The 26,564-nt window shown below is 41.1% G+C and overlaps 1 protein-coding gene across 1 annotated transcript in view; it reads right to left on the reverse strand.

Moving 5' to 3' along the window:
* The window catches only part of fstl4 (follistatin-like 4), a 295,733-nt gene that overhangs the window by 30,027 nt on the left and 239,142 nt on the right, over positions 1-26,564 (reverse strand). Inside the window, exons 8-13 of the mRNA XM_034683558.1 lie at positions 23,400-23,520; positions 20,175-20,336; positions 14,150-14,284; positions 12,176-12,202; positions 6,496-6,614; positions 332-481 (exon numbers count right to left, since the gene is read on the reverse strand). Of these exons, the coding sequence (XP_034539449.1) occupies positions 332-481; positions 6,496-6,614; positions 12,176-12,202; positions 14,150-14,284; positions 20,175-20,336; positions 23,400-23,520 (714 nt within the window). The remainder of the gene's footprint in view (positions 1-331; positions 482-6,495; positions 6,615-12,175; positions 12,203-14,149; positions 14,285-20,174; positions 20,337-23,399; positions 23,521-26,564) is intronic.

A 26,564-nucleotide genomic window follows, 5' to 3' on the forward strand; every position in this document is an offset into this window, starting at 1 on the left:
ATGTTTACTGTCACAGTTTGCAGTTTTCCAGTAAGCTAACACATTTCTTCATCACCCTCTCATGTTCACACATGTTCACGCACATGAAGTGGATTGTTGTTGCTGTGAACATGAGTCTGTTAAACAGCAGTCACTGTGCACAGACGTTCTCTCATCACTTTCCAAACTTCTCTCCTCTGACTTCATCCTGATGATGAACTTTTGATAACACTTGAAAGTTTTCTGCAGAAGTCTTATACGCCAGTCACTAACTCTCAGATGAATGCAGTCTGTGATATTCTGAAAGTCTACTTTGATGTGTTTCAGCAGGCCTGAGACCTTCTCCACCCACCTGCACCACCTTCTGCGCCTGAATATCCACAACCAGCAGTCGGCTCAGGAGGGGCTGGGTCACGTAGATGTACTTATCTCTGATGTTGACTGCTGAGGACCACACGCAGCGCTGAGGTGATACCCCCTCACCTTTAGGGCACATCTCCTCCTGCAAAGAAGCAACAGAGAACAGAGAGCATGATGGGAGGAGTAGGAGTGAGAGAGCTGCAGAGGGAGGGAAAGGTTGGCAGACTCCCTCTGTGTATCATAGACGAGCAGTAGGATGCATTTTACTCCATCAGCCCTCACTAAAGTAAGGTGATGACAGGATGGTGCTCACTTATTAAACTCTGGTTAACTCATCAGTTCAGTTCAAACTGGAGCTGAACACAAGGAGGGATTTAGGTTTGTGATCAACATGAGAGTTGAATTATGTTTTAGCCTTTGACTGCATTATTACCAATATTACTGTTATTACCATTGTAGTATTTTATTTTATTCTATCTTATTTTATGTATATATATTACATTTTTCCAGTTTCAATTCAATTCAATTTGCTTTATTGGCATGAACAAAGACATGTTGTTGCCAAAGCACATAAGATTTATACACATACATTACAGATATATTCATTACATATTATATATATTACATATTTTATAAGCATTAAAACAGTGGTGTTTTTCCAGTATTTGTCTGATTTCATTTCATTGATTTAATTGTAATGATTTTTTTTTTAAATTCTGGTATTTATCTGATTTTATTTTATTGCTATTATTGTAATGATTTAATTTAAAGGTGACATATCATGCAAAATTGACTTTTTAATGGTTCTCTCCCTGAAATATGTGTCCCTGTCTACAAACCCCCCGAGAATGAAAAGAATCCATTCTGCCCCTGTTCTGATTTCTCCACCTTTCTGTAAATGTGTGTGAAACCAGCCGTTTCAGACTTCAGTGTTTTTGTTACGTAACAACAATATCCGGTCTGTCACGGAGTCAGAGCTCGGAGCTTGTTCAGCCCATAGACTGTATAAAATACAACTCAACCCCTCCTCCGTTTTTCATTCCCTGCACAAATGTGTGCTAACAAGGAGCTCAGGAGGGAGGCATGCTAGTTGTAGGCTGTCTTAATAAACACAAAGGTCGGTTTGACTCCCCACGTCTGCAGATTTGAAGATCTAGTGGATGATTTTTATTTGTCATGGATAAGTGCTAGCGCTAGTTAGCATAGCTACATAGCTACATGTCGTAGCTGTGTACCAAGACATACGTCTACATACTGACAAATAAAACAACAAGAAACACTAAATCTGTGACCAATCCATCAGAAAAGGTCCTGCTGCAGGCGCCTCTCCGTCAGGATCAGATTCTGGATCAGATTCAGAGGGTTGAAGTAACGTGATCTCTGAGCAGCCGTGTATATTCAGCCAACATGTAAACATTAGATCAACGTGCTGGACAGCCGAGGCCACACCCACTTCCTGAGGGGGCGTGGTCAGAGAGAAAACAGACTGTTCTGAGGAGGACTGAAGAAGAGGGTTTTTCAGGCAGACCAGAATCTGATTTCAAAGTGTTTTTTTGAGCATAAACTTTAAAGACATGTTTTGGGGACCTCTTAGACCAATATATGTTGATGAAAAAAGCGTGATATGTCACCTTTAATATTTATTTTTTCATTTATAAGATTTAATTGTAATTATTTATTTTTATTTTTTAATCTGGTATTTATCAGATTTTACTATATTAACTTTATTGTTGTAATTTTATTTTTCTAGTATTCATCTGATTTTATTTTATTGCTTTTATTGTAATTATTTAATACATTTTTCTCTTATTTATCTGATTTTATTGTAATGATTTCATCAAATTAAGTATTTTATTTTACTTTCCTCTATCTTAGTTCAGTCTTGTATCATGTTACATATTGCTGTTATTCTCAGTCTCTCTGTTGGAGCTGTTTAACATCACTTAAAGATAATTGGTACACCTTTAATCTGACAGTAAATGTTGGGAGGACAACAACAACAAGCTCACTGAGCAGTTTCAACTCAAACAGGTTCCAGTTCACACATCGTCCTCGGGGAAGCTGGTTCTAACATTCTCAACTCATGAGTTCAGTTTCTGTTTTCATTAACTGATTAAATATTGAATCCATAAAAACAAGAGAAAAGAGTCAAAGTGAATATCTAGAGGCCTTAATAACATCAGTGTTGTTTCAAAGACCCTGAAGATGAAAATGTCATTTTTAATTTGATGAACAAAAAACAGAAAACACATTAAACTGCTGTCACTGTTTGTGTTAATTATCTGATATAATTGCCACATTTAATTATAACGTTGGTAAATAATAATGAGAGGGTGAGGAAGGTTAATTTTTAGAGCATCATTCAACAAAAGGAATTCAACACTAAACAGTGAAATGATAATATAAACATTAAAGGTGACATATCATGCAAAATTGACTTTTTAATGGTTCTCTACCTGAAATATGTGTCCCTGTCTACAAACCCCCCGAGAATGAAAAGAATCCATTCTGCCCCTGTTCTGATTTCTCCACCTTTCTGTAAATGTGTGCTGAAACCAGCCGTTTCAGTTTTCAGTGTTTTTGTTACGTAACAACAATATCCGGTCTGTCACGGAGTCAGAGCTCGGAGCTTGTTCAGCCCATAGACTGTATAAAATAATACTGAATCCCTCCCCCGTTTTTCATTCCCTGCACAAATGTGTGCTAACAAGGAGCTTAGGAGGGAGGCATGCTAGTTGTAGGCTGTCTTAATAAACACAAAGGTCGGTTTTACTCCCCACGTCTGCAGATTTGAAGATCTAGTGGATGATTTTTATTTGTCATGGATAAGTGCTAGCGCTAGTTAGCATAGCCACATAGCTATATGTTCATAGCTGTAGCTGTAGCTGTAGCTGTAGCTGTGTACCAAGACACACGTCGACATGCTGACAAATAAAACAACAAGAAACACTAAATCTGTGACCAATCCTTCATAAAAGGTCCCGCTGCCTTTCTGGCAGAGATCGGTTTGACTCCCCACGTCTGCAGATTTGAAGATCTAGTGGATGATTTTTATTTATCATGGATAAGTGCTAGCGCTAGTTAGCATAGCCACATAGCTACATGTTGGTAGCTGTGTACCAAGACACACGTCTACATACTGATAAATAAAACAATAAGAAACACTAAATCTGTGACCAGTCGTTCAGAAAGGTCCTGCTACAGGCGCCTCTCCGTCAGGATCAGATTCAGAGGGTTGAAGTAACGCGATCTGTGAGCAGCCGTGTATATTCAGCCAACATGTAAATATTAGATCAACGTGCTGGAGAGCCGAGGCACATCCACTTCCTGAGGGGGCGTGGTCAGAGAGAAAACAGACTGTTCTGAGGAGGACTGAAGAAGAGGGGTTTTCAGGCAGACCAAAATCTGATTTCAAAGTGTTTTTTTGAGCATAAACTTTAAAGACATGTTTTGGGGACCTCTTAGACCAATATATGTTGATGAAAAAAGCGTGATATGTCCCCTTTAAAACACTGCAACAGCTCAGGAAACTGATGTGTTACATTTGACTTCAGTTTGAGAATTATTCAATATGATTAAATTATTATCACGACGACTTACAGTTAGTTGTGTGTGTGGCAGATAAAGAAATGTTTTATTTTTATTTAGATTTTTCCCAAATATTTTACATGTTGTGAGACAATTTCTGAACTATATACCTGCTATGTAATGAAGGAAAAATATATAAATAAAATACAATAAATAATAAATTAATAAATACATACATAAATAAATAAATATGTAAATACATAAATGAATACATCAATAAATAAAACATTTATAAATGCATAAATAAATAAGATATAGTCACATTTTAAATCACAGATGAAGTCATTATAAATGCTTCCTTGGTAAACAGTGTCTCCACTCTCGTGATAAAAACACTTTAAAGTTAAATATCAACACACGCATGAACTGACCCGAGTAACACATCCTCTCTCAGGACTCGCAGTCTGCTGTCTTTGCTGACGGGACGTTTATTCACTCACACACACTCACACACGCACACCAACACAGAGGCAGTGTTTGAAGAGCTCCCACCTCCTCTGCACCTCAGAAAGTGCTGTTTACAGCAGGAACTGGCTAACACATGGCTTATTGAGTTTGTATTGATCTCTAATACAATTACAGGCTCCTGTAAAACCCAAATCCCTCAGTAGAACAAGAAACTTTTACCATCTAAAGCCCATCGCTCTGAGAGAGGGATGTTCTCCAGTGGATTAAAAGCCCCGGGGTCTCCAGAATAAACTATGGACAGTCTACTGGTGTGAGAGCTGTTGACTAATGGACACAAATAATCCCATTACACGCAGTGAGGTGAGGAACTCACTGAGAGTGCAGCGTGGGGAGGGAGAGGAAGGATGGATGCTGTTTAAATACAGATATGAAAGTCAAACTCTGCAGGAATATAGTAAGTCAGTTAACTGAGCAGGGATTTCTAAGTTACAATAAACACTATACATATTTATTTGAAGAGATAGTTTGACAGAAACGTTAAGAGTAAACTGACTGAGAGGTGAGACGCTCTCAGCAGAGTTCCTGATGTGTTACCGTTTCAAAAGCAGGGACTTTTTGTTGCCTTGAACATAATTTGATTTTATTTGGCATCAGCTCAGGAGCTACAAACTTGTTCATTTTACAGGCTCTTTACCCAAACACACAGAAACACTCACCACCTTACATACTCTTAAATTTATCACCTTATCTCCAGAGGTGGGTAGTAACGAGTTACATGTACTCAAAAACTTACTTTCAAAAAAGTGTGCTCCTGAGAGTATTTGTTTTGCAGAGTACTTTTTACTCCTACTCAAGTACATTTATGTTAAAAAAGATGTACTTTTACTTCCTTACATTGGGATGTCCAGTCACTACTTTTACCGTTCCTTTTTCTTTCATTTTATATGTTTTTACACTCAGACAATCTCTCATGCATCTCCTAATACCTCCAGAGCTAACCTCAACACTGTACGGAGGAGTAGCTCCGCCTCCTCCTCCACCTACAGCTGAGGAGAGAGGCTGCGTTATACCTGCGTCCCCTTTGGAGGAACATGTTTACCCTGTACCCAACATCCAGACTCTCTCATAACTTCTAAATGACAAGAAGGAGAAACAGTCACATTATGCACTGCTTACTCTGTTCTAAAAGCTGGAAATCTTGAGCTTCAATATAGAACAATTAAATCTTAAAAAGCATGTCATGGTGAGTAATCAGTTAGGTAAGCTAAGGATCATACTGGTTAATATTAAATCTAAAAAGGATGTTAGAAATGTTGGAAAGTAATCTAAACTAACTTATAAGAGCAGGAAGGTAGCATGCTAATAAAAACAGCTGCTTCTGAATCTCCAGTCACCTCAGAGAGATTCTTCAGGACTGAGTTCACGGCCTTTTAAAACACTTTAGTGTTCAATGTTTTAGTATTTTCAAGTTTTGTTTTTAAGTAAGATGTTCTGAAAATAAGTTAAAGGTTAAAAAAGAAAGTTTGGAAGGCATAGATATCTGTTTTATTGGAATGTTCCAGTATTATAGATGAATAGATCATTAAATTTCAGTTCAGTTTTGCTGCTCCTACTTCTTGGAATAAACTCCAGAAGGATTTGAATCTGTCAGATCTGATCTCACTGGACGCCTTTGGGTCCATCTTAAATGAAAGACAGACCCCAGAACAGTGCCTGTGTTTTTAAATGCTGTTTTTGTAATCACAAATTGCACTTTATTTGAAAATAAGTTGCACTTTTAAATTATTGTTTGCTTCAACATACTGTCTGTACATATGCTCCATGCTGTTGAGCTGTGCTATTTATTTTGACGTGTGCTGCTGACCTCTTGGCCAGGTCGCCCTTGTAAATGAGGTCTTGATCTCAATGGGTCTCATCTGGTTAAATAAAGGTTAAATTTTTTTTTTTTTCAAAGTCTCATGTTCTGATCACATCTCAGACACAGTTTGAAGTTTCAGCTTGTTTTAAAAAATGAAAGTGGGTACATTAGTTGGAGCACAGTGCAGCTCCTCTTTCTTTAATGTTTGAAAGTAAACCATGCCTAACATTCATTTTCCTATTTATGTCACTTTATTAAAGGCAGTGTACACTTCACATTTTGCAGAAACATGGTTCACTCACATATGTAGCTACGATCCTCTCCGTCCGCTTCATGTGTCTGCGTATCTCACACTCGCTGGGCTGCAGAACGGTGATGCCCTCATCAGAGAACACGTAGAACATGTTCCCCACACTCAGCCCTGAAGAGAAGACAGGAAGACAACAGATATTGACAGACCTGCAATAAAAACGAGCAACAAACACGATCAAAACCAGAGGAAATGTCCCGCTCTCATCTTATCTGACACGTGTGATGGGCACTTCAATTTCCCTGCCTGAGGAGGAGACGCAGCAGGACGGCTGTTAGCATGCTATCACATTAGCGGGAATAGACAGCATGTAGCTGCCAGGCGTTTTTGACAATGCCTACAAAGGGCTCAGTCAGCAGCATGTTCTCAACACGTCCAATGAAAGGCTCTGTCTCCACGAGGAAACATTTCACATCTCTGTGTAAACAGCTGCTGATGAGTTAGTGTAGATCACACACACACACACACACACACACATGGACGAGCAGCGAGCTATTACTGCTGTCAGGAACACGTCACATGTGCAGAGGTGAGAACAGTCATGTCATGCACACGCCAGGAGCATGAATACACAAGAAGAAGATGCAGACATGGACAGAGCTCTGATGGTGATTGATCCTGCAGGCTGCACCAGAGGATGAGCACACCTCACACCATCAGGAAATCTATCTGCATGCAAGATGACAGATGTTTAAATACAGAGAAACACACAACAGGCAGGATGTGTTAAAGAGGGAAAGTCTCAGTGATGATGATCTTTTCTTACACTGAGATCTAAACCACAGCGTGTTCCTGTGTCTGTGGTTACACTGACGACTCGATGTAAATACATCAGACTGCATCTATACTGTGTTCAGTGTGAGTGTGTGTGTGTGATTGATCTGTATCTGTCTGAAACCACAGAGTTGTCTCCCCTCACCACCGTGTGTGTGCTCTTATTTACTAAATGCAAACACTTCCTGTTTGTGTGTGTGAATGTTCCCTCCCAGGATTAAACCAGCTGAAGCACCTCAGGCATGCAGGAGGATCTGAAGTCAACTTGTCCTGCAGAGAACAAACTCTCAGCTTTTTCTGGGCAGTGATGTAGTAGTATGGGAGGTAGAGCCTTCAGTTATCAGGCCCCTCTCCTTTGGAATCATGTACCAGTCAGGGTCCTGGAGGCAGACCCCCTCTCTACTTTTAAGAGTAGGCTTCAAACTTTCCTTTTTGATAAAGCTTATAGTTAGAGCTGGATCAGGCTTGGACCAGGTCTTAGTTATGCTGCTATAGGCTTAGACTGACACACTGGGATCCTGTCTTTCCCTCTCTCTCTCCTCTCTCTGCCTGTCTCTCACTTTAACTCTTCCTGTCCCATTAAAGTTACTAACCATAGACCTTTCTGGAGTCCCTGAGCTCCCTTGTCTCGTAGGTTCCTCTGGATCTCTGCTGTAGATTCCTTTTTTCGGGTCTGTTATTCATCCTTTCTTCTTTCTTTACTTCTTTCTTCTTTCTGTCTTTTTTTCATTTCTTTCTTGCTTCTTTCTTTCCCTTTTCCTTCTTTCTTTCTTTCTTTCTTTCTGTTTTTTTTCCTTTCTTTCTTTCTTTCTTTCTTTCTTTCTTTTTTCCTTTCTTTCTTTCCTTTTTCCTTTCTTTCTTTCTTTCTTTCTTTCTTTGTCTTTTTTCCTTTCTTTCTTTCTGACTTTTTTCCTTTCTTTTTTTCTTTCCTTTTTCCTTTCTTTCTTTCTTTCTTTCTTTCTTTCTTTCTGTCTTTTTTCCTTTCTTTCTTTCTTTCTTTCTTTCTTTCTTTCTGTCTTTCTTTTTTTTCTTTCTTTCTTCCTTCACTTATCTCTCTTCTTCTGTCTTCCTTTTCATTTTTCCTGCCTTTCTTTCTTTCTTTCTTTCTTTCTTTCTTTCTTTCTTTCTTTCTTTCTTTCTTTCCATGTTTCTTCATCCTATATTGTCTTTGCCCATCCCCTCCTTTCCTTCACTATTTATTCTCCTCTTTTTCTTTCTTCTGGTCTCCCTCACTTTTCTCTTTTCATAGACCTTTCTAGAGTCCCCGAGGTCCCTTGTCTCGTAGGCGTCCTCCTGCTGTGGACGTTCCAGACTCCAGCAGCAACAGCTTCTACTTCTCGTCTCCTCACTATCACCTCTCTCTCTCTCTCTCTCTCTCTCTCTCTCTCTCTCTCTCTTATTCTCCTCTATCCCTCTGTGACAGAGTGGCACCGTCTCTCACATGGGGCAGCGCGCGCGCACCGACACACGCACCAAACCTTTCCCGTTCCGAACAGCTCTTCATTCATTCCGGTTCACACGCCACCATCCTCCTCTCCCTCTCCGTTCAGAGTGTCTCAGGTTGCTCACTCTGAAGCTCTGTCAGTGTTTAAACTTCAAACACACTCTGTCTTTGTCTCTGTTTGTTGCTGCTCTAACCGGCTCGAGCTCAACCTGGTCCGGACTGCGCAAACAGAGCACATCTGGTGCGCAGCCTATAAGGAGGTATGGCGGGCAAAAGTGACCACGTGACCGAGTTTAATTAATCTCTTTGTTTGTTTTAAATTATGTCAAATAATTTACACAGAATCACATTATGATTGTGTGTAAGGTTAGTCACCTTGAAGTGACCTTAATAGGGGAATATAATTGTTTGGGAAAAATGATGTAATTTCCAACGCCCAGTGGGAGGGGCTACAGTCTTTAAAGGAGTGGGAAGGGCTACACTCTTTAAAGGAGTGGGAGGGGCTACACACTTTAAAGGAGTGGGTGGGGCTACACTCTTTAAAGGAGTGGGTGGGGCTACACTCTTTAAAGGAGTGGGAGGGGCTACACTCTTTAAAGGAGTGGGAGGGGCTACACACTTTAAAGGAGTGGGTGGGGCTACACTCTTTAAAGGAGTGGGAGGGGCTACACTCTTTAAAGGAGTGGGAGGGGCTACACACTTTAAAGGAGTGGGAGGGGCTACACACTTTAAACGAGTGGGAGGGGCTACATACTTCAAAGGAGTGGGAGGGGCTACACACTTGAAAGGAGTGGGAGTGGCTACACACTTTGAATGAGTGGGAGGAGCTACACTCTTTAAATGAGTGGGAGGGGCTACACTCTTTAAATGAGTGGGAGGGGCTACACACTTTAAATGAGTGGGAGGAGCTACACTCTTTAAATGAGTGGGAGGGGCTACACACTTTAAAGGAGTGGGAGGGGCTACACTCTTTAAAGGAGTGGGAGGGGCTACACTCTTTAAAGGAGTGGGTGGGGCTACACTCTTTAAAGGAGTGGGAAGGGCTACACTCTTTAAAGGAGTGGGAGGGGCTACACTCTTTAAAGGAGTGGGAGGGGCTACACTCTTTAAATGAGTTGGAGGGGCTACACACTTTAAAGGAGTGGGAGGGGCTACACTCTTTAAAGGAGTGGGAAGGGCTACACACTTTAAAGGAGTTGGAGGGGCTACACACTTTATAGGAGTGGGAGGGGCTACACTCTTTAAAGGAGTGGGAGTGGCTACACTCTTTAAAGGAGTGGGAGGGGCTACACACTTTAAAGGAGTGGGAGGGGCTACACACTTTAAAGGAGTGGGTGGGGCTACACTCTTTAAAGGAGTGGGAGGGGCTACACACTTTAAAGGAGTGGGAGTGGCTACACTCTTTAAAGGAGTGGGAGGGGCTACACTCTTTAAAGGAGTTGGAGGGGCTACACTCTTTAAAAGAGTGGGAGGGGCTACACACTTTAAAAGAGTGGGAGGGGCTACACACTTTAAAGGAGTGGGAGGGTTTACATACTTCAAAGGAGTGGGAGGGGCTACACTCTTTAAAGGAGTGGGAGGGGCTACACTCTTTAAAGGAGTGGGAGGGGCTACACACTTGGAAGGAGTGGGAGTGGCTACACACTTTAAAGGAGTGGGAGGGGCTACACTCTTTAAATGAGTGGGAGGGGCTACACACTTTAAAGGAGTGGTAGGGGCTACACACTTTAAAGGAGTGGGAGGGGCTAAACTCTTTAAATGAGTGGGAGGGGCTACACACTTTAAAGGAGTGGGAGGGGCTACACACTTTAAATGAGTGGGAGGGGCTACACTCTTTAAATGAGTGGGAGTGGCTACACTCTTTAAAGGAGTGGGAGGGGCTACACACTTTAAAGGAGTGGAAGGGGCTACACTCTTTACAGGAGTGGGAGGGGCTCCACACTTTAAAGGAGTGGGAGGGGCTACACTCTTTAAAGGAGTGGGAGGGGCTACACTCTTTAAAGGAATGGGAGGGGCTACACTCTTTAAAGGAGTGGGAGGGGCTACACTCTTTAAAGGAGTGGGAGGGGCTACACTCTTTAAAGGAGTGGGAGGGTCTACACTCTTTAAAGGAGTGGGAGGGGCTACACACTTTAAAGGAGTGGGAGGGTCTACACTCTTTAAAGGAGTGGGAGGGGCTACACTCTTTAAAGGAGTGGGAGGGTCTACACTCTTTAAAGGAGTGGGAGGGGCTACACACTTTAAAGGAGTGGGAGGGTCTACACTCTTTAAAGGAGTGGGAGGGGCTACACACTTTAAAGGAGTGGGAGGGGCTACACACTTTAAAGGAGTGGGAGGGGCTACACTCTTTAAAGGAGTGGGAGGGGCTACACGCTTTAAAGGAGTGGGAGGGGCTACACTCTTTAAAGGAGTGGGAGGGGCTACACACTTTAAATGAGTGGGAGGGGCTACACTCTTTAAAGGAGTGGGAGGGGCTACACACTTTAAATGAGTGGGAGGGGCTACACTCTTTAAAGGAGTGGGAGGGGCTACACTCTTTAAAGGAGTGGGAGGGGCTACACTCTTTAAAGGAGTGGGAGGGGCTACATACTTTAAAGGAGTGGGAGGGGCTACACTCTTTAAAGGAGTGGGAGGGGCTACACTCTTTAAAGGAGTGGGAGGGGCTACACTCTTTTAAGGAGTGGGAGGGGCTACACTCTTTAAAGGAGTGGGAGGGGCTACACACTTTAAATGAGTGGGAGGGGCTACACACTTTAAAGGAGTGGGAGGGGCTACACTCTTTTAAAAAGGGCCAGTTTTGGCTCTCTTGGCAGTTGAGCCAAGTTACAGAGCAGGTAATGTTGCTGTGGGTTTTTTGTGTCAAGTGAGTAACCGTAGTACTCAGACTACACTTACGTATTGACAAGAACAAATTGTGAATTATCTTTGTTTTTTTTCACTTTTGTAATTATTTTCTTTCATTGCACTGTGGAGGCCGGCAGCCAATAAAACTATCAAAATTAAGTCTTCAGACTACGCCTGGGTTTTCCCAACATTATTTGAGTCTGGAAAGAGAACTCTGCGACACCCTCTTTCCAGACCCATCTTGGTCGAGGTAGATGTGTGTCTAACATGAGTCTGGTCCTGCTGGAGGTTTCTGCCTGTTAAAGGAAGTTTGTCCTCTCCACTGTAACTAGCTAAATACTGCAAGGTGCAATGCTCATGGTGGATTAAGATGGGATCAGACTGAGTCTTATCCTCTCTTGGTGTTGGGTCTATGTTCATAATTTGACATAGAGTGGTCTAGACCTGCTCTGTTTGTAAAAAGAGTCTTGAGATAATGTTTGTTGTGATTTGGCGCTATACAAATAAAGATTGATGGATTGATGAAGAATGTTTGAGAGTGGATCTATCCAGCTGTGATCTGAAGAGCTCCACATTCATACTAAAGCATCCTAAAGAAGTGATACTTTACCTTCTTCTCTCCACAGGATGTTTGCAACTGCAGCCAGCGAGCAAAAAGAGAGAGGGAGAGAGAGAGAAGAGGAACAAATTAAATCACCTCCAGAAAAAAAGAAAGAGATTTCATGACAACACAAAACACGTCTGACAGACACAAAACGCTCCCCGGCGTCTGTGACGGGATCACATTTCCTCCAAAATCAAGAGATCACTCTCGCCTCCAGAGGACGAGTCATCGATTATTCTTTTTAATATCCGCTGCCTGATATTCTCTTTCTAGGCACAGACGGTGAACTCATCGAAATGACGCAATCTAGAGAAAGACATGAAATCAAAGAAACACTCGATATGTGATCAGGTTGTTCAAACTGTGAACTTTAATGAGATTACTGTAGAAAGTTGAGCAGGAGGGTTCAGAGTGAGAATAAAGGACTCACTCACTGATCTTTAATGGTATTAAAGTTAGAAATAAATCTCTCCTCAGTTGTGTTTATTTATTTATATATTTATCTCCCAGTAGTCTGAACCAGTATCCCCTCATTGTAACTCCAACATCCTGTATAAAATCCTATAACTAGTCCATAAAGCACTCAATGGTTCAGCTCCCCAGTACATCTCTGACTTGTTCAGTGTATAACCCGACCAGGATCCTTAGGTCAGAGAATTATACCCAGAGTCAAATCAAGTTCCTTTAGTTCCTGTGGTCCATCTCTTTGGAACAAACTGCCTGCTGATCTCAGGTCCTTAACAACTGTCTCCACTTTTAAAAAAAGACTGAAAACATATCTATTTTCTCAATTGTTCCCATCTTGAGGTGTTGCAGTCTTACAGTCAGGTTTTTGTTTATTTAGAGAGAGGGGCAGTGTGTTTGGTATTTCTATCCCAGAGATGAGGTTTACACTTTGAGGTGTATGAAATGTTACACCGTATAAATGTTGTGAAACTGCCGGGTGATTAAAACGTACTGGGAAGAGATCCAGGATCAGAAACAGAGACTGTTTGGTGTAAAGATTTCTTTTAAATGTGAAACTCTGTTTTTGGAAATTGGAATATTGACGGCGAGTAAAAAAGCCATCACAAGAGAAAGGTTAAAAATGGAACCACCCACCCACCCTTAAAGGATGCATGGAAGTAATAGCATTTTCCCTCAGAGTGCAGCATGAGAAGTTTCATCTGGACAAAGTGGACTGAGTCTGTGAAACCACTAAAATCCCATTTCTCTCCAGCTACTCTTATTTTGTTTTTTTGAGAACAAAAGGGACGCTTGTTTGTTCTTTGGTGGATATGTTAATGTCACTGAAGGACTTAAACTTCCTGTTATGTTGCGGGTCAAATTGACCCTTTTTAAAGTCTATTTTAGGCCATATATGCCTTCCAAACATTACCTCATCCAGCATGTGACAGAAGAGGTGTCATGTTAATTTATCAACATCACTTCATAATTTAAAATAAAATAAACAAAAATCTATGTCATGTAAAACTATTGTATTTATATTTAGGTCTTTTCAATGTACATTATAAAAGTTTCAACATGAATTTTAATGACAAATGAGTGAGTTATCCTCATTGAACCATGATCTGTGAGAATGAAAGAACACCAATGGACTAAATCTTGATTTAAATGGTTAGTAATGGAGTTAAAAATTAATGTGTATTGGGATTTTTTGGGGTTCTGACACTTTGGGATAATTGAATAAGTCCAGGGTCAAATTGACCCAGGAACATTATTGCTGTTCCAGAGAAACGAACATAACAGGAGGGTTAAAAACAGAAAATCTTGGACAGGCAGCATGGACAGAAAGAGTTGGACTATACACGATCACTTTTCCCAATTCCCAGGAGGAAGGGGAGATTCAACGATGGCTGAAAAATCTACAGCGGACTATAGAAAGATTCATTTCCTCTTACATGCAAAATAAATTGTCCTGTTGTACTTTTCCAAATAAAAAGATACTTTCAAAAAGAAATATATCATCGTGAGACTCACGTGTCTTCTTGGCTGAATCCTCCACAAACAGAGAGGAGATATCTTCGTCCACTCCCACCTCATTCTTTGCGATGCAGGTGTACGCTCCGGTGTCCTCGTATCGCACGCTGCCGATAAACAGCTCGCTGCCGTTTGCTGCAAGAAGAGAGAAACAAGAGTTTACTGTCACTTTGTTCTTGAGTCATTATTTCAGACAACTAACTGACAGCCTTGTGCTTTAATACCACATTCATTTTATCTAACCAGGTCGGACCCAGTGAGATTAAAAGTCTCTTTTTCACCGGAGACCTGGACGAGACAGTCAGCAGCAAAATACACAAAGTGTCAGACACAAAGTACGATTCACAAACTCAACATTTATCACTGAGAGTTATTATCTATGAGGCAAATGTCTATTTTCTCCAACAGAAGGAAAAGCTTTATTTGTCTCTGTGACGTACAGCGGCTTTATTTACAAGTACCTTGGGGTCCAAATAAACAATAAACTGGACTGGTCCACCAACACTGATGCCATCTACAGGAAGATACAGAGCAGACTGTTCTTCCTCAGGTCCTTCAGTGTCTGCAGCAGGCTTCTGAAGACCTTCTATCAGTCTGTGGTGGCCAGTGCTCTCCTCTTTGCTGTGGCGTGCTGGGGGTGGAGGTATCGAGACGGGTGAGGCCAGCAAGCTCAACAAGCTGGTAAAGAAGGCCCGCTCTGTGGTTGGCCTAGAACTGGACAGTCTGGAGTCAGTGGCTGAGAGGAGGTTGATGGACAAACTGCGAGCCATCCTGGACAACCCCTCTCCCCCTCTCCATGATGAGCTGTGGCTGATGGGGAGCTCGTTCAGTCAGCGCATCATTCCACCACGGTGCAAGACTGAACGCTTCAGGCGCTCCTTTGTGCCCGCCGCCATCAGACTGTTGAACAGTAATGGAGGTCCACAGACTGCACCACGCCCCCATGAACAGATCCATACCATCCCTGCTCTGTCTGTCACACTCCATCATCCCATCCCAAACTCTCTCTTGACTGCTGCTGGCATTATAATGTATAATATACTGTATTATATAATTATCTTGCTACATTATATTATGTTATATTACATTACTAACTACATAACTACAACTCACGGTCATATTACATACAAATATTATTTTTATTTATTGCTTAATTTGTCATTACCAACCATAATAACACCATGTCAACCTGTCACTACTGAAACATTTTTAATACTTCCTGTAATTACTGCTATTTAATTTAAATTCCATTTGTAACATTGTATATATCTAAATTGTATTCTAGCTTTATTTATCTATTTTATTTTACTTATTTTTTTACTTATTTTGTACTTATTGAAACTTCTTCTTGATTGTACTTATGTCTGGGTTGCTGTAACAACTGAATTTCCCCCCGGGGGATCAATAAAGTAACTTATCTTATCTTATTTGTTGTTCTTTTGACTTGATGTTTTCTCTTGATTAGATTTGAAGCTGATAAAAACCTTGAGACTCTTCATCTCTCTATCTTCTTAGAGCGGTTTCATCCTTCAGTAAGAAGTGAGATATCTCAGTTTCCCTTCAACATTAAGCTTCTTCTTCTTCTTCTTCTCACCAAACATGACTTCAGTAATCTTTGTGTCTCTCACAGAGCATCGTCTACTCTCCCTCCTCTTCCTCACGTACAGTACAAAGCTGCATTGTTTGCCTCCGGTGTCGGCGTTGACGTTAGCTGCAGGTGACAGGTGATGTTTAGACACAGGAGTCATCTTCAGAGGAAGGCTGTGATGTGTGCCGCGGCGTGGAGCTCTGTGATGTACAGCTGCTCTCTGATCCTTCTTGTATTGTATGAAGCACGACACGGAGCACACACTGAGCAGCGTGTGTGTGTGTGTGTGTGTGTGTGTGTGTGAGCACTTAGAGGCCATGTTGATATGAACATGAAGAGAGTTTGCTTTCTCTTGAAGCATCCATCTTTGTTCTTCCTCTAACACACTCGTAGTATCTTTAGAGACTTTCTTCCAGCTGATTCAAATATTTACTAAACGCTAATAAAGCCCTCCTCGACTGCAGAGAGGAAGTTGTTCTCGTTTCCTTCGTTAAATCATCCCCGCTGTCTGATTCACGCCTGCTGGGTTGTGAAATAAGAAGACGTTACAGGAGTTGATGCAAAGCTCCTCACATTAGTGAAACGTCTTCTTGGATTCTGATAATAATTCTCTTTTATCAGAGAGGAGTGTGTAATGCTTTGAAGTCAAATCTGCCTTGAAGCGGGCCTTCATTGAACGAGACACCGCTTTAATTACGTCTAATTCATAATTATGTTCTGATCAATTCTTATTGAAAAGCAGTGAATCAAGCGCTCGTTAAATGAGCTTTATATCTTTATTCTGCAGCCTGGCAGCGGCTCTGAGTGGTCGGGTTTGTGTGGGAGAGGTTCGGTCTTAAATTAGGACTTTCAGACTTCTTACTGTGACTCATGGGCGTGCTGCTGCAGGAGGAAAACACTGCATTTACACAAAGCCAGAAGTCATGGAGCTTCGTTTATTTAAGAGGCTACTACCAGTGTTTTATGCTAACAATGTTTACATCACTGAGTGCAAGTGATAGAAGACTGGCATTGAATTTTCACCCATGAATTAAGGCCAATCTCTGCTGTTTTAAGATGATAAGAATCTGCTTTCCACTCAACCGGGCCTTTCTTATTATAAACATGATGATACTTTCACATCTGTCCTTTGGTTTAACAGCCTGGTCCCAGCGAACCAGTCACTAATCAAATCCTTAGAGAGCCTGGGTAAAAACCCACAGAACATTTGAGTTTTATTTTACATGCATTATAAGTAGTTTTGTTTTTGAAGCAATGGTGCTTTTATTTTGAAATCCCATGTCCTTGAAGCGTTTCTTGCATGCCTGCTTCAAAACACAGGAGCATAGAGCAAGACGCAGGCTTTAAGCATGGAGTTGTGTTTATGGACATGTTTTAAACATTGTTATCTCCTTTATGTAGCGTGCAGCCAACGAGTGTTCACGGTGGATTTGTGGAAAAAGCTGCAAATAAATCAGTAAAAAAAAGTAAGGTGCATTTGGACCAAGAGTTCCGGGGTCTTTTAGCCCCAGGACTACTTTCTCCTGAACTGAAAGGTTCCTGTGCCCCCATTGTTGTCTGTGTTTCGTCCGCGGGCTGAAGTCCCGGGTAGATTGTGTAAATCAGGCCAGTGACGTATGGAGGAAACAAAAAGTAAATGCACTACACCACCAGACCAGTAGAGGGCAGTAAAACAAAGATGAATGCCATTCATCACAGATGGAAAAAAACATTGAATGTGAATGGTTTTTGAAAATTTTGAAAAAAAAAATGTGAAAAAAAAAAGTGAAAAAAAAAAAGTGAAAAAAAAATTTTGAAAAAAAAAATTTGAAAAAAAAAATTTGAAAAAAAAAATTTGAATTTAAAAAAAAAAAATAATAATAATTTGAAAAAAAAATTGAAAAAAAAAATTGAAAGAAAAATTTTGAAACAAATTTTTTTTGAAGAAAAACATTTAGAATTTTGAAATTTTTTCTTTGAAAAAAAAAATTTGACACAAAAAAGATGACCCGGAGCCTGGCGAAAAAATACATTTTCCTCAAATTTGAAATTGTGCTCAAAAACGAGAAAAAACTTGAAAAAAAGTATACATTTTGCACCTGCAGTTAAAAACATAGAAAAAGCAATGAATGAATGAATCAACACGTGAGAGGAGATAAGCACGAGTAGCAAAGACGTTTCAACACGGCTTTAAAATCCTTTTGAACTCAAAAAGCCGTGATCGCAGAGATCGCCCGGTGTTTTGGTTTAAACGGCGACCCTGTTAACTGGAGACTCTCAGCCGGATGCATCCCTCATAAACGTCTTCAGACCATCATTAAATATCTGATGAGGATATTTTGAAATCTTAATAAAAACTAAACTAGTTTGCATTCCCAGGAACTCCCTCTGTGTTTCAACAGCTGTGTAAACTCCACAAACACTGACACGTTCAGCTGAAGGTCTCCAGTTTACAGGGTCACTTTTAAAACCGGAACACCGGGAGGAGAGACGCAGTCACGATGGGCTGAGAGAAGACTACTGTTACAAGCTGCTAAATCAAGAGAATCACAGCTTCTTCTTTTGAAAAGTACACACACATACAAACAAGATAGAACAAATAAAAACTAATGAAAGAAAGAGAAATCAAGAGAATCACAGATGAAAAAAACAATTACTGGGAATGGTTTTTGGAAAAATTTGACAAAAAAAAAAGAAATTTTTTTTTTTAAAATTTGACAAAAAATGCTTTGGCAAAAAGTTTTTTGACAAATTTTTTTTTTGACTTTTTTTTTGACATTTTTTTTTTTGACAATTTTTTTTTTTTGACAATTTTTTTTTTTGACAATTTTTTTTTTTGACAAATTTTTTTTTTGAAATCAAAAAAATCTAATTTGACAAAAAAAATTGACAAAAAAGTTGACCCTGTTGAAAAAATAAATTTTCCTCAAACTTGAAATTGTGCTCCAAAAGCAGAAAAACATGAAAAAAAGTGAAAATGTTGTGCCTGCAGTTAAAAACATGGAAAAAGCAATGAATGAATCAACACAAACACTGACACGTTCAGCTGAAGGTCTCCAGTTTACAGGGTCACTTTTAAAACCGGAACACCGGGAGGAGAGACGCATTCACGGTGGGCTGAGAGAAGACTACTGTTACAAGCTGCTAAATCAAGAGAATCACAGCTTCTTCTTTTGAAAAGTACACACACATACAAAAAAGATAGAACAAATAAAAACTAATGAAAGAAAGAGAAATCAAGAGAATCACAGATGTGTGTGATGTTATTGTGGACGGAGGGAGGAATAGAAACACTGAGGTTAATCTACCAATCAGACACGTTCAGGATTGCAGGCCCCGCCCCCTGAAAGCCCTGGGACCTTTGAAAAGTACCACCCCCCTAGCAGGGGCTTTATAGGGGGGAGATTATCTACCCCTGAACTAAATTTAGACCCTGGGTCCACCGGTCGAAACGCACGTAGTTCCTGGGTAAAGTCCCTCTGTAGCATGACGTGTTAAACCTGCAGCTGTAAAGAGGGTTTCTGTTTCTGATCAAATCAGGTTTGAGTTCAGGAAAAGATCTATGACAGGCCGGAGTTAGAGTTTCCTGACGATCAATACTCCTCACCACCAGCTGTCAGCGTGAGGTTTTACAAAAGCCCAATCTGAGGATGTGGAGGCAACACTTTAACATCTTTATTAGACATTAATGATATGTGGATGTGAAACCCCCAAACAGACCTCCTCTCTGCTTCCATCTCTGCATATAAACAGTCACACTCTCCCTCGCTCTGCTCTTTTTCAATTTCCCCACCATCTCCCAGAAAAAGATGCTCTTTGAGTATCACTCGCCGCCCTTTAACATCACTCGCATTAGCTGGCAAATCTGTAAGCGACGCCGCTGCAGTGTTTATGTGCTGGTGAACCTTGCAGAACCTCCCATGTTTGAGTGTCTGAGGGTTGATAACAGGCTATTACCACAGGTAATGACCCACACACAGCCAATAAACTCTCCCTTAATGAGAACTGGGCCATAAAGAGGAGAGGAGTGCTCCATTCTGCTCCTGCTCGGCGATATGGAGAGTGTGTCTTTTTAAAAGCAGCCGTCCTGACTGGATAAGTAGCTGCCAACTCTTTGACACACAGTAGATTTCACTTTATTCTCTCCACCCTAATGTTCCATTTTATTCCCTGCTGATGGATGTTTATTTGGGAGACAGTTGAAGAGGTTTAGCACAATCTTGGTTTCATCACTTCGGTTTGGAAATAATGAAAAGCACGTCAGGATATTTCAGCCGTCAGGAGGTTTGCATAAAAAGTTAGTCTGACAGAAAGTAGCTCTGTTTGTCTTTGTCAACACGCGTTGTCTGTACATATAAAGGTTTCTGCAGTGTTAGCATGCCGCAGAGCTGCTGGTGTGTAACCCTCTATGTTTAAACACACAATGCACCAACCACACGTGACAACCAGAGTCCTCACCGATGAGAGAGAGCTGTTTGGAGGATCTGGGCTGCAGGTCCATGCCGTTCTTCAGCCAGAGCAGCTTGGGATTCGGGATGCCGTCGGCGTGGCAGTGCAGGCTGGCAGAGACGCCCGGCTCCTGGGCCTGCGTCTCTGGGTACACCAGGATCACTGGAGGGACTGGACGCACAAACACAAACAAAGTGAAGACACAAGCGAGAGGAGAGAAGAGAGAGGCGAGTGAAAAAAACATAATTACACAGTGTTTCATGGTAGACAGTATCTCCTGGGGGACTATAACACAAACACCCACACACGCAGTGGGCAGAGAGGAATTTGTCTCACCCCAGCATGGAATATATTCACACATAACAAGAATCCAAGAGCTCTGGGGCTGCTTTATTACAGCTCGAGTCCTGCATGAAATAGATGTTGGGACGTATCTACCACTTACCACAGCCTCTGGGGAGAAGACAGCGAATGAATGTGGAGGAATGCAGAGGGAAGTGAAATATGAGGTAATAGTTTACATGAACAGGTAAGATGTTCTTTTTCTGGTTAGGATTCTGGGCACTCTCTCAACCTTGAGGCTGCCGCTGATCCTCACTTTACCTGTTCAACCTGCAACCTTTCCCCTTAACCTTTATGCAATATTAATAATGCTGCAGCCAGCTGCTGCCTTATTTATGTTGTGCTGTTGTTTTTCACTCCCTATAGGTTTCACCTTCACAGAGTTCACACAGCGGTGTATTCTTAGTTAACCAGAGGAAGTACTTTAATTATTATCAGTGGAGGAATATGGAAAAGGGACTTGATGCACTGAAATCATCTTCTTCTTTTATTTTCACAAAGCTGGATCTAAAGGTTTGTGTTTCAGGTGAAGAATTTAATCCATAATATGATAAATGTGATGAACATAATTCATTTATGGAGACTGAATCTTCTTCATCTTGTGGTTTTTATGGGGTACGTCCCTCACACACTGCACACTGTGAATGTTTGGGGCTGCACACACACACACACACACTGGTTACAGGTGTACTCTCAGAAACACCTGAACACAGTGAGAGAATGAAGAGCAGGCAGACGGTCTGGTCTCTAACAATCACTGAAGACCTGTCCGGAGTCAGATATCTAAGAGTAGAATGAGCAGACATGACAAAGACACATTCCTCCTTTAGGATTTCAGATTTGTTTTATGTTTTATTTAACATATTTTTTTTTATGTTATAACACACATACCTGATTCTGCAGACAAAATAATTTATAAGTTAGAACAAAGACCCACCGTGAGGTCCAGGTCTGTGGAACATCTAAAGACCTGAGGGCTGCACACAGTAAAAAAATTTAAAAAAACAAACTCAAGACCTTCAGTTTCAGTCTTGCTTTTAACTCAGTCTTCATCTGTCTTACCTTACTCACTTATTATCTAGTTAAAATTGTAGTCTTTTTCTTTCTTTCTTCGTCCTATTATTATTATTATCCCCAAAATCAACGCTGAGGTCTGTCATCCTCAGGGCTGAACACGCACACACTCACTTTGATTTTAAATTGCACTATAGCAAAGTTTTTTTTGCACTGTTTCAAAACTGTATTTTATTATTTTTATTAGCTTACTTCTTATCTTTTTCTAGCTTTCCTGGATTTATCTGTTGTTGTCTTTGCTCAGGTCTGAGAGAGAAACGTAATATATCAAATCCTGCAGTTTTTGACAATAAACTCAAATTCTTTATAAATCATTGTTATTAATTCTTATCTTATTCCAGTGATTTTAACAGATTACCTCTCAGCATTTAATATTTTATTCTGTTTTACTTTACTGTATTTACTTGTAGTGCAGCATCTTTCGCTCTTACTGGTTTAATATTTTAGTATTATATTGGATTATTAATTTATTGGGGCGCTGGTGGCGTAGCGGTCTAAGCGCCCCACATACAGAGGCTATAGTCCTCGTCGCAGGGGTCGCCGGCTCGACTGCTGGCCGGTCGACCATTTCCTGCATGTCTTCCCCCGCTCTCTACTCCCCACATTTCCTGTCTCTTTTCAGCTGTTCTATAAAATAAAGGCAAAAAGGCCAATATATATATATATTCAATTTCTGTCTTGAGATTTAACATCTTATTTTACCTCCAGTCTTCCCTCAGTTATTTTACTTATATCATGTTCTTAACCTTGTGTTTATTTATTTAATTTTTTGCACTTTATGTGAAGTGACTTTGAGTACCTATAGAAAACTATTTGAGTCCTTTTAATCAGTATATGGATTGTGTGAGTCTTTTTGTCTCTTTAATTTATTCTACTTTATTACTGCTATTGTTATTTTTATGTGTTACAATATTGTTGTATGAAAAGGGCTTTACAAATAAAGTTTAATAGATGATAATAAGAAGTATAAGACTGGGAGTCAGACTTCTTGAGGCTGCAGCACGTCTTCCCCTTCCTCACAGTAAAACAGGTAGCTCTGGTGTTATTGCTTTAACACAACCCCACCCAGTCCACTTAGTATAATGTGGCTCTTGGCTTCTCTCCACTCCACCTTACTTCACCTCGCTCTATCTCCCTGGAACACCCTGAATCCTCCACACAAACATTTGATAATTGTCCTCTCGTGTTTCCTCATCCCTCAGGGTGGGAGGCGGTCTCCATGACATCCCTCCTATCGCCCGCTCTGGGTCAAGGTTTTTAAAATGCAGGTGGCTTTTCTTTTCCTTTTTTTTAAATTTGCATTTCAGAGGGAAGAAGCTTCAGATTAGAAAACATTCTCCTCCGCTGAGCCGCGCTGTGAGAGCGGCAGAGAAAGGAGTATCTTTGATTTGTTATGTTACAGGTACGGGAGCTTTTAAAGCTTTCCTCCCTGGATTTCTTTGGAGAGAAGCCGAGTAATAACTCTGGAGTCTATAGGCTGGGGAGAGAGGAGGCTGTTATGCAGATGATTAATATGAGCAAGACAGTGCTTTGATAAGTTCAGCCTGCCAAAATCAGCATGAGTGGAGACTGTCTGCAGCTTTTCAGATAGCTTAAGTAGCTTTTATCCACTGCATTGAATCAAGTGAACACGCTGCAGGAAGCCATTAGTTTTTCAACCTCTCTGTGATGTCCCTGTTAATGGAAAGAAACGCACTTTGATGCGGAGCTCAGTGTTATCCTCTCAGCCGTGTGTACCAACATCACATGTTTACACACAGCCACCCGTTCACCCTCTCACACCACAGTAAAAGAAGAAATGAGCCGCTATATACTGACCATTCACCTGCAGCACATGCGTCTGATAGAGGTCTTCATAGCCGTATGCGTGGCAGCTGTAGTTCCCCATGTGGATGGTCGTCACCTTGGTGATGTACAGGGAGCCGTCGTCCCCGAAGTCCTGCAACACGGGGAAGAGACGGAGGAGGAGAAGTAAGTAAAGGAGGAAGCCTATAGGAAAAGAAACGTGTTTCATTTCTGTCTCCTAGACAACAATGAGATCTGTTTGAAAGCAAAATGAGACTATAGCGTATGTCTCCTGTTTCTCATTCTTGCCTCCAGAAAAAAAGTTATCAGCTTAGTCTCCCTTTCAGTTCAAAAGGAGATCTCATCAGAATCTGAAATGATTCTCAGGTATTTCTCAAGTGTTGTGACTCCTTTTGAGCTCAGGTGGAGAAATCAGGGAGCTCTCTCAATTGTCTCAATCTAACCTCATCCATTTATTTCTGTCAGACTCAGTTTTTGTGTCTCAAGTTGAGCTCAGATGGAGCAAAGAAAGAGCCTGAGCTCATCTTTTCATGAACATTTATAGTGCCCTGCAAAATTAAGATTTCAATGTAATTGTCCACAAAGTTACAATTCTCAGGTTCAGGTTACTTTATTTGTTCCCGTAGGTAAACTTGTTTTGCAGCCAGTGAGATGTTAGGTCGATACAAAATTACAAGATAGACTTCAGACAGAAAAATCTACTTAATGTGCAAAACATACAAAAAATATCCTAAAAACTAATCTAACACTAAAAATGGTAAAATGAATAGACATGATAAAATGATAAAATTATAAAAGTGCTAAAGGTTCCATTTTAAAAAGCATATCAGAAAACAGTCAACCAATAAAAACAATGGAATCACATGAATAAATAAGACAATCTGGGCTCAAGTCATAAGATTGGAGGCTGACTGTGTGGGAAAATAAAAGCTATTGCTTGTTCAGCTCAGTGATAGCAGCAGGAACAAAGCTTTTCTTGTGACGCTGTGTCCTGCACCTTGGGACTAAAAACGGTCGTCCAGAGTGAAGAAGCTGGAAATCACTGTGCAGAGGGTGTGAGGCATTATTTAAAATAGAGGTGGCTATCCGCTGTACCTGATTAGTGTACAGGGAAACTGTGGATGCCTGTGGCTCACCAATCAACTTGCTTGACCATTTAACTATCTGGTTTAAAGAGTTCCTTTCCTTCAGAGTGATTTGGCCAAACCACGAGACTAGGGAGAAGGACACATCATTCAAACATTTGAACCACTTCAAGATCAGCTATTTAGATGTGAAATGATCTCTTCTTTGACTTCACAGTCTGGTCCTTCCTTTACAAGTCTGTTTGGAACAAAACCACTTCACAAAGATTTAGTGGATTTCAGAGAAACTGCAAAAGATAGAGATTTCATATTTTAGCAAATATGGGCCGCAAAAGGTCTGACCAGATTTAGATTATTACAATTAATACGGAGTCTTTTGGGTGCTGGTGGGCTAGTGGTCTAAGCGTCCCACATACAGAAGCTACAGTCCTTGTCGCAGGGGTCGCCGGTTCAATTCCCAGCCGGTCCACCATTTCCTGCATGTCTTCCCCCGCTCACTACTCCCCACATTTCCTGTCTCTCTTCAGCTGTCCTGTCAAAAAAAGGCAAAAAGGCCAAAAATATATTTTAAAAAAGAGAAGAAAATTAGCCATTAATGAGATCTCTCATTTAAGTCTCATGTCATGGTCTCAACTATTTCTCCTAGTGAATTTTAGGAGAAACTAATGAGAACAATTTGAAACTTGAATGAGGCTGAAGTGAGAATCTCAATTTGGTCTCCAGAGAGTGATAAGAAATACCTTTGAATTTACTGATAATGTGACTCAAGGGCAGCAAATACAAGGCAAATAATACAGGGCCCAATACAGAACCCTGAGGGACACCACAGGAGAGAGCAGCAGTTTCAGACATGTATGGACCAAGTGACACAGAAAAACTCCTGTCAGAGAGATAGGAAGAGAACCAATCCAGGGCGCTAGTGGAGTTGGTTGCAGGGACGCTTTAAGTGCTTTTGAAAGGACATCAAAAACATGAGACCAGTAATTTTGTAGAGCTGAGCAGGACCAGAGCATATGAATCATGAACATTCTTAATATGTCACAAATGTCTTATTTTCTCAATAACTACTAATTGAGAGTTATATTTTACCATGAAAAGGTAAAAGGTTTGTCTCGCAGCACGGTGCTGCAGTGGGTAGAGCTGTTGCCTCAAAGTCAGAAGGTTCTGGGTTCGAGTCAGGTGCCTTTCTGTGTGGAGTTTGCATGTTCTCCTTGTGCATGCGTGTGCTCTCTGGGTACTCTGGCTTCCTCGCACAGTCCAAAAACATGCTCACCAGGTTAACTGGTCTCTCTAAATTGCCCGTAGGTGTGAGTGTGTGTGAATAGTCATCTGCCTTCAGCTCCTCGTAACCCCGAACGGGAGGGTCAAGATAACGGATGGATTGAACTTTAGCTTTGTTCAGTGTTTTTGCACCATTCAAAATGAAGTTGGACCCAAACATTGTAAATAAGTAACGTCAATACTTTATGTTCACTCAACATATTTACAGTTAGTTGGTTCAACAGAATTGTGTCTCTAAATGAAAGCATTTTAATTAGGTGGAAATCCTTTCCATAATTTTATTAAGTTCACCCAACAAATGATTTCTTTAAGAGCAGGGAGTGAGGGAGAGGGATGGGGGGGGCAGGAGAGAGCCGCAGGGAGAGAGGAAGGATAGAATACAGAGAGGAGAGAGGAGGCACACAACAGCAGGGAGTGATGGGAGAAGACAAGAGAGAGAAAAAGGAGTGATGTGAAAAGGAAGAGAGACCATGAATCAACAGTATCCCTGTTGAGCTGAAGCAGGCGTTGGGGAATTGGAGCCTCCTCTCCTCCTCGCGCTGCCTCCGCCTGATAAATGGTAAGGGTTAAAAATATAAAGCCCATTAGGTTGATGAATGGAGCGGGTTTTTGTTGGTGCAGCGTGCGACAGTCACCGGGGGGTTCCAGCTACAGCTTAGGGCGGATTAAGGCATTAAATAGTTTGCTGTCCCACCAAGTGGCAGAGCAGATGTCCTGATGCGGCTCGGTCGTGACATGGAAACCACGACCGGCTGCTTCCTTTCTGAGGGCTTAAGAAATGTATGTGACCTGATACTGAGCGTCTTTGTGG

The sequence above is a fragment of the Notolabrus celidotus genome, chromosome 5 (assembly GCF_009762535.1).
Source record: "Notolabrus celidotus isolate fNotCel1 chromosome 5, fNotCel1.pri, whole genome shotgun sequence".
In the NCBI taxonomy this organism is placed as follows: domain Eukaryota; kingdom Metazoa; phylum Chordata; class Actinopteri; order Labriformes; family Labridae; genus Notolabrus; species Notolabrus celidotus.